This window comes from Pundamilia nyererei, unplaced genomic scaffold, assembly GCF_000239375.1.
Source record: "Pundamilia nyererei isolate P.nyererei 1_Seehausen unplaced genomic scaffold, PunNye1.0 scaffold00118, whole genome shotgun sequence".
Classification (NCBI taxonomy): Eukaryota; Metazoa; Chordata; class Actinopteri; order Cichliformes; family Cichlidae; genus Pundamilia; species Pundamilia nyererei.
The window spans coordinates 1,531,426-1,540,577 of NW_005187519.1; the positions used below are offsets into that span (position 1 = coordinate 1,531,426).

A 9,152-nucleotide genomic window follows, 5' to 3' on the forward strand; every position below is an offset into this window, starting at 1 on the left:
TTACTTTGATGGTCCGTGTCTCATGTGAATGCGTCCTGCTTTGCTTGTCTCGTCAGTCCTGATTTCTCCCAGCTGTGCCCTCCTTCTGTGTCTCATTCCCCTCGTTACTTCCCAGTGTATTTAAACCCTGTGTTTCTCTGAGTCAGTGTCGCGTCATCCCTCATGCTGTGTGGATCTACCTGTGTCTCTCTGTGAGTTTTCTAAGTTCCCAGTTTAGATTAGTTTATGTTTTTTCCCTGCCAGCAAATAAAGCTGAGTTTTGAGTTCACCTCCCTGAGTCTGTGAGTCCTGCATTTTGGGTCCGACTCCTGCCTGCCGCACAGCGATTCATGACAATAATATTATATTTCAGAAGCTTTTAGATGTTCCTCGCTGTATAAAAGAGGCCACACCTTGAGAAAGTACACAAAGTAAGTGTCAGTATAGTATATCATAACTAACTAGGATGAATGGCAAACATGTTGAAGGGCAGACACGGTGAAACAAGTGTGATAGAGTGGAGTATGAATTACTGCCTCGCGGTAAATTAATGGCATAGGACCGCACTCTCAGACAGAGAGGCGAGCGATCAGAAGAGCTCTGAATAATGACACGGAGAAGCCGTAATCTCTGGCTAACACTCCGATCTCAGAGGGTTAGAGCAAGGACATAAAATAAGAAAAATCCCTCCAAATCCGAAGAGGTTATGACGTAAAAGAGCAAGGAGGAAGGTTCATCAAAGAAAACGAACAGCACCACTCTGAGCCGAGTGACCTTTGCTCCCCTTAAGCGTGGCCTCGTTCGGATGCACGTATATGCATACAGTAAGAGGCAGCAGACGTAGTCTCAGGATGTACGCTTTGAGAATAGCTGAGCTGCAGAACAACTGAACGCTTTCATTTTCAGCTGAAAGCGTTTGGTGGAAGAAGTCTCTTTTCTCGCCTGTCTCATCTGACTTTATATTTTCCTCTCTCCTCTGTTTCCCGGCTGTGCTGAACCGAAGTCACATCCTCGCTGCCATTCTTTAAAAAAAAAAAAAAGCAGAAATGAGACCCGGTTAAAAAAGCTGTATCTCTGTTTTCTCTCTGTCTCTCCTTGCTGGTGTTTGCCAGAGATAAGCTCAGTAAAGAGTGTCTCCGTCTGCATGTCGACATAGAGTATACACCTCAGTGACCGTGTCATTCATCTCCCTTTATTGCTCAAGACTGTGTGCGTGTCCAAGAATGTGTGTTTGTATCCCCAACTTGTGATGGATTCAGTCCTCTTGGGGGAACTTTAGAGAGAGTTTAAAGCGCACCCTGCAACACGAGCGCTTCGCCGTGTGACGCTTTCGTGGTTTCGTAGATAGACACACGGCCGCCGCCGCGCTCTCAGCTGCAGACCTGGCATCGCGCCCTGTGTTTTGCAGAGCTAGCAGGCAGATTGATCCGGCTTTAATGAAGAGTCCTTCAGCCTAGGTGACATCATTAGCTGCTTGTGGGCCACTGCGGGCCACTTGGCGCGGCTCCTCGCTTCACTTCTGGGAAAATAGGTCATTGTGAGTGACAGACAGACAACGTCCAAGGGAGCTGGCCAGAAAACTAGAAAGAGGGGGTATGCAAGGCAGCAGCATGGTGATGCCCTTCAGACACCTGTGACTGTGGTCACAAAACATTCATCTCTCTGCTTAAAGTACTTCTAAAGAACCACCGACACTTTCAGAGAGAAGTTTCTACTACCGGTAAGCACGAAAACGTCTGGGAACTTTCGAGACCTGATACTGCTTGTTAAGAATTTCAGCTGACAGTGATGATAGTGATGTCACTTCTTATCTATGACTAATATCTGCTTTGCCCTTCACCTGAGTTCCTTGGTCTTATAGTTATTGGTCAATCCAATGAGTGCATTCAGACAAATCCTTACTATACTGCAAACTTGTTTAAAAAGCCCTGTATTACAGGATGTGAAGCATTAACTAAAATAAGTACATAAAACAGGCATCAGTGATACTGGACACTGTTGTGACACTGATGGAAGTGGAGGTGGGTTGCAAAGCGATCAGCATATTGATGAGCTTTGCATCATCAGCTGGCTGTGTTAAGTCTGTCTAACACTGATCTTCCAGGATTGTAGGCTGAGCCTGACTTCATGGCCTGTATGACCTGATAATAAGATCTATTAAAATCTTCGTTCATACCCTCATCACATAATTTCTATTCGCCTTCCTCTGGATTAGACTGGGGTCGACTTGGGGGCAGCTGACCTCTGCATTGGCACTAATTTAATACATGTGACCTCCCATCAAAGCCAAGCAATCAAGACATTAAAGGCTTCAAGTATCTCCTTTATTTAAAACTGTGTCTTGAAATTTGACATATTTTCCACACAGGAAAGCTGCACAGTGACTGAAAATGCTCCACCTGTGTGGGCCTGTAAGGTATGTGAAAAAAGCATCAGGATGTATTTGTAAGTAAAAATTGGCCCCAATCTGCGATATCTGAGTGCACTGAACAGAGGCAGAGACTAAGTAAAAGTCAAGGAAATGTGCTTTAGAGCAAAGCTGCACCACAGAAGGCTGCAGAGCCATATCATCCATCTAACTGTCAGCACCTCACCAGGCTAAAATCACCATGCCTTCATGTCTGTCGCTGCCCTCTCTTCCTCACTTCTGCCCTGTATCAACCCCCCCCCCCCCCCCATTCATAAACACACAAACACACACAATAGCTGCACACTGTAATTTTCACACAGCAGCTGTTTTTGCCTGCCATAAAAGTGACATCCCTCTTGCTCTTCTCTTTCCTCTCTCTCCTTCTTTTCTTCTTTTTTTTACCTCTCCATCCCTCTGTGCCGTGGCCATCCATTCGTCCATATATACTTTATGTTCCTCCCAAGCTGCTGATTTTCCCTGTCCTAGCGTTTCCATGCTGCCTGCGGCTCAACGTGTTTGAGCCTGTGTGCTGCGCTCAGATGTGTGTATGTGCAGATGATGTGCCGATGCTGAACTTTTCATGAACCATTATCCATATGCTCCAAGTTTAGGGGCAGTATTTTAAGTTGCAGACTGACAAGCAAGAGGAACAGGAAGCAGCGTGACTTCACTGCTTATGGTTAAGAATAGAAAACAATTTCCATCTGGTTTTGTTTGGTGATCAACAAGTCAGAACTGATTTTTATTGATTTTGTCTATGCAACTTTTTACAGGTAAACTCTACCAAGCTTTAGAAGGGTCCATGAGTGAGCTTTTAAAAATCCAGGTGGGGTCTCACTGATTTCTTGTAACCAATAGGATTACTGCTTTACGACTGTCCCCCCCTCCCGCTTCACTTTCAGTTAACAATCCCCCAGATGCCTAATTGTTTCTCTAATGATGCTGGGCCTAATGGGACTGTTTATGGTATTCATTTGATAGCTCTGGCCCAGTAATTAGACTGCACCTCACTTCATTAAACAGCAGGGAGGAGGGACTGGGCCTGGTGGCACATACAGTATGTGTGCATGCAGTAGAGAAAAAAGTGAATTTTAAAACACAGGCCGGATGACACACACACACACACACACAGAAACACACACACTCCAAAAGCAGCTGCAGACCCAGGAGATGACTGTGTTCAGCTGGAATGGCGATGGCACTTTGCATTCAGAGTGCCTCTCATTTGCCTGCAGTCTTTCACAGACGTTTCTTCCATTGTAATTCTTACCACTGCCTCTTATCATGAGTTCCATTGTACTGTGATGTGTTGTATTGTCTTGGCAAAGGGCTTCAATCAATATCTATGGGTTCTCTTGAAGTGAATAAAATTCTCAACCCTTTGCTTGTTAAATTATTGTAACTCCCACCAGATAAGAGATTCAGTGAGTCAGCTGCCTTGAATGCAAAAGTGTTGTCTCTGAAAGGCATTATCCAACTTTTTAAGAGTTTGTTAAATTGGTTATCTTTTAAAATACATTTCATTCAGCACCTCTGCAATCCAAAAAAAGGGGGGGGGGGTTGTTTTTTATCTGCAGTAGTTTAAATTTAGTTGCTCTGCTGGCATGGAGAGCACTGAGAAACACTGAGAGAGACCAGTGCAGAATGTAGCAAACATCAGTGACCGCTCGTATACTGACTGACTCAGAAACAGCACGAAAAGGAGGGAGAGGGGTGGAGATGGGCTCCAAAGTGGCTTGCATGTGCGCACCAACTATAATTAGCTCATATAATGGTCCTTATGTGCCATTTTGCCAGCTGGATGTGTTGAAAAGCATCTACTGACCCATTGGGTGATGTGGGCTGGCATCACCTAATGGGTCAGATTTTTGCAACTGACCATGTTCTATATACATTTGTGGGAGCGCCTTAAATACAGAAAGAGAATATTTAAATCAGACACGCAAATCGATTTACCAATATTTGCAACATGGAGTTTATGGCTAATTGCATCTATATTTAACACCAAAAACAAGCACGTCTATTGTACTTGATGTTGAAATGAACTGACTGTTTTCTAAATATTGACTATAGTATATATTTGGATCGCGTAAATATGCAATATAGAATCATTTTACTCAACAAATGAACTCTAATGAGTTCAGAAAACCTTTTCTGTCTGTGTGCGCCGTGTTAACCTTACATCTTGAACATAATCAAAACTGGGTTAAGCCTCCTGACTGGGATCTCTGTGTCCGACTGAGATGCCGAAACATTCCAGCTCTTTCTTTGTGTCTCCAAAAATACATTCCAGCCTCATCTCTGTCTATATTTAGCCACTATCACTTTTACTATCCACATTTGTAGTCCATGATTTATGCAAAGTTTAGCACAATGATGAGTCAGTGAAGGTTTAAGAGGATTATGCCTTTATCTAAAAATCTTGATTTTGCACTGACCATAAATCAGTGAGTGTTTACGATGGAGAAAACAGAATGAGTGAGCAGAGACAGAGCCTGAGCGCTCTCATTGTAAAACATTCACCGTCTTTCTGCCTGTCTCTCTCCGTGGTCCTGAATCCCATCTGTTGCCCAATACAGAATGCTAAAACGCCCAGTCTTTCTCTCTTGCTCGCCATCTATCCATTAAAGCAAACGGACCAGAGACGGTTTCACCCCCGTACCTTGAGGAAGGAGAGGTTGCGGTTTCGATCAATGCTGGTAATCTCCAGATTCCCCATGACGACTTCGCAGTTCTCATAGAGCTTCTTCAGGGTGCGGTACTGCTGGTCCAGGTCTGAGAGTGTGCTCAATTTGTTCTCTGTCCCAGGACAAACTACACACAAAAACAGAAGAAGAAGAAAAAAAAGGGTCACCTTTGAGACAATTTGTCTTACAGAGCATATTAACTATGCTGACAGATTCAAAAAGGGAGAAACGCAAACAGTGTAATTAATGATTTTCAGCCATTCATGACCACAGTAGTCATTATGCTTAAAGGCCAGCAGGCTAGCTAAGTTGATTACATACATACACAACACTTAAAGGTCAGCACAACCAGTTAACCTAGATAACTTAAACAGCTTTTTCTTTTTTGCCCCTCTTGTAAAACTGATGGAAAATCCCATATATCTGATCTCACTCTATTCTATAACTACAGCCACGGCTGAACATGGTGGAATTTGTAACTAAAGCACTTGTCTGCTGATGAATCGCTTCACTGCCGTGTGCTCCGAATGCGTTAGAATGAAATCAAGACAAAGAAACATCCAGGAGCGGAGATCTGAGGACTAAAACCGTGTGAATACGAGAGCTCGACACAGTGAAAGAAAGTGAACGAGGGAGGGCTGAAGGACAGAGGGAACAGTGGGAGGGAATCGAGGATTGAGGGATTACATAAATTGCTGAAAGGGGAGTGCAGCAGACGTGACCCTCGACAATGAGGGAGACGTGAGAGTGAAGACTTGGGGAGGGACAAGTGGGGTTAGAGGGGTGGATATCATTTCTCTGAGGCACTGACCTACAGTCTAGGTCTGGCACAGGCACACCGTTTAATCAAAGATATTCAAATTGCATTGGTTGACCTTTACCGAAGGTTTCACTTGGAGACTTTACTTGGCTGACGAGAGTACAAGACTTTGAAGATATTATGGGGAGTAGACACGACTCTGTTGGTGTGTGGGAACCCCGGGCAATTAGATAAGGGTAGGCTTTTCTCCCAGTTTTAGCTGCGTGCACAAAAACAACCATTTTTGTTCCCTACCTTACTGCAAACTCTATACTGTAGAAAGGCATGAAAAGCAAGGGAACTTTCTAAGAGTCAAGAGCAACACCATAACACCACAAAACCAGCCACGCATTTATTCATCAAAAGAAGAGTGAAATAAAGAGAAAAAAGGAAAATAATACAAAAAAGTAAATAAAGTTAATTAAAAGATTCTACAAATAAAGCAAAAGTAATAGAAATAGACATCAAATACAGAAAAAGTGCAACTTTTTAAACTTTTTGCAACACACAGTGAGGACAGACAATGCAAAAATGCAACTACACGAGGAAATTAAAACATCAGAAAATACACGAGAGATTTTATAAATGAATTATTACCTACATTCATTTTTAATGCTATTTTGTGTTTGAATATTATGTTTTTATGACTCATTTATTAAAATCTTGACAGTTTTGGTCCCCCATATTCAACTCTTTTGCTAAAATAAGTAATGTAACTGGCCGTCTGCAGTGCTCATGATAAATGCAACACAATCGACTAATGCAGTGGCTACCACTGTAATTAGTTCCTCATATTTGCGCCCATCAAGCCCTCTTTCCGTCCCTGCCAGCATTTCCACCAGCATTTCCACCAGTCACTCAAGCTCCCCAGCCTCAGTCCTGCGACCATCTGCTCCATTCAGCTGGCACGATCGCCATGTTACCACAGAGGTTTGTGTGTCGGTTTGTGCGTGCGGCGTGGCACCAGGATGGAGTTTGGCTCAATGTAATTAAACTGCTCATTAAAGTTTGTCAGCAGTTCAACTTCGAATAGGTCTTACTTTAAAACAGAATAATCACTTTTTTTTTTCAGATACAGCACCAACTGTTTAGGTTAGCAGAAGTGAAGGAAATAGAGATTGAATGAGCCTATTGTGTCTTATGTAGAGCAAACATTAAAATTTCCCATAGACAAAGGCAAACTAGAGTGGTGAACATCATGGTAAAGGAAATGTTTCCCATGCCTTAATTCACTCACACCAGATCATATACATATTGAAAGTAAATATATGGTTTATTATTAACTTATTATACATTATATATCCAATTACCGATGATATTTTTCATCAAACAATGAAACATGATGTCCTTAAAATTTCCTGTTTTGGGACCTTGGAAAAGGCTAAAATACACTTAACCTTAGGTAAATAGCACTCCCCGATGGCAGTGGGCTCCCTCAGCAGGACAGCATGCCCTGCCAACAACGGAATAGCTTGAGGAAGTTGAGAAAAAGTCCAAGGCCTTATATCTCTGGCTGTCTTCCACAGAGTTTCTTTTGTCCACCCCCCCAACCTCACCACCCCCAGTTGGTTGCAGCAGATGGCTGCCCCTCCCTAAGCCTGGTTCTGCCGGAGGTTTCTTTCTGTCAAAATGGAGTTTTTCCTTCCCACTGTCGCCAAGAACTTGGCCATTAGGGTTGTCTGACGTTTGGATTTTCTTTCTTTTACTTTAGGATCATTGTAATATAAAGGGACTTGAGGGAACTATTGTTGTGACACTCAATCTGTCCAAGCATCGATGGGATGAAGCAGAACAAGCCCAAATGCTAAATTTAAACAACCCGAAGGAACCAATGGATCGAAAGTCGGGATCCCAGAAAACACCCTACATCCATGCTCCATTGGCGTGATTGGGACCTAAACAACAATAATCAGGCGGTTTCAACTTTGTAGCTGACTGCTCCGTAAAAGAAAGTCTAAAGTCTGGTCCTTACCAGGTCTTAAAATTTGGAAAATCCAACCCTCTAAGAATACTGATAAAGTCTTTTTTCCCTCAGCGTTGTGCGAACACACACCTGAATGCTTCAGAACAGCAAGCCAGAAGTTTTGTTTTTATAGAGGTGCTCATACTTGCTGATTCAGATAATCAAATGCATTTGATTACCCGTTTAATTCCACTGGAAGCAGTAAAGGTGGACTTTTTTTTGTATTTACCTAATTTTAAGATCTGCTTTCTGTTAGCCCCCCTGTCTCTGTCTTCACATCTCTTTTTTTGATCTTTTCTGCTTTACTTTGAAGGTTTGTTTTCCATCATGCCTTCTATTAGTTTTACTTCCTCCTTTGTGACTGTCCAGATTGTTTCCGCCTGTTTCTCATTCACAGTCAGCCCTCAGTGCATGAACACTCGTCCTCCCCTCTGTCTTTGTCAGCGTGTCTGTGTATACTCCCTCATGTTCCTCTCTGGGTTATTTCTTTTGGCTTCCTACTTACTCCCAGCTCCTCATGGTTTTGCTTCTTTTTAAAAAATGTTCTTTGCATTTTTGGACTTTGATTAATTTGAACCGTTGATCTGTTAAAGTTTGGTTTTATTGAAGCCTCAGCACGCCACCATTCGTGACACATAATTGTCTGAATGCTTCTCTTTGTGCTTCAGTGTGTTTAAATGACTTTTCGTGTGTTTTGCATCCTTCCGGTACTTTGTATGTCCGTTCACTTTGGCTTCACTTATCTTGTTATGCACTTTGCATGATGTGTCTTTTGGAAATTTGGATTTAATTAAAACTGTACCAATTAGACAGGAAAAAAACTGTGGTGAGTTGATGAAGTTGATGCAGTGGAACCCCGACTTATGAATACCCCGTTAAACGAAAAATTCAAGTTACAAAGGCACTGAACGGCAATATTTCTGCCCGTGTTACGACAAAATGCCCGTGTTACGAAATCTGCTGACTCTGATTGGCTGAGCCCACAATGCCTACAATGCCCACAATGCCTTCCGAATCATGTGACAATCCCGTGGCTTTCGTACTTGCACTTCGCTGATCTACTTGAACGACGTATTGTTGTTGCCATTAGCAATTAGCCTATAGCCTATCGTTCACTCAAAAGGCGCGATGGGTGCTTCGACTTACGAAAATTTTCGACTTACGAAAGACCCTCGGGAACGAATTAATTTCGTAAGTCGGGGTTCCACTGTACTTCATTTTTGTGTTTGAAAAAGTTATATTTTTGCAGTTGGTGCTGTTGATCAGTCTTTAGATAACTTATTTTACCTCTACTTATATAAATTATAATCAGTA

The 9,152-nt window shown here is 42.6% G+C and overlaps 1 protein-coding gene across 1 annotated transcript in view; it reads right to left on the reverse strand.

Annotated features, from left to right (window-relative positions):
- The window catches only part of LOC102192330 (receptor tyrosine-protein kinase erbB-4), a 373,080-nt gene that overhangs the window by 187,058 nt on the left and 176,870 nt on the right, over positions 1-9,152 (reverse strand). The window contains exon 2 of the mRNA XM_013913172.1: positions 5,052-5,203. Coding sequence (XP_013768626.1) covers positions 5,052-5,203 — 152 coding nt within the window. The remainder of the gene's footprint in view (positions 1-5,051; positions 5,204-9,152) is intronic.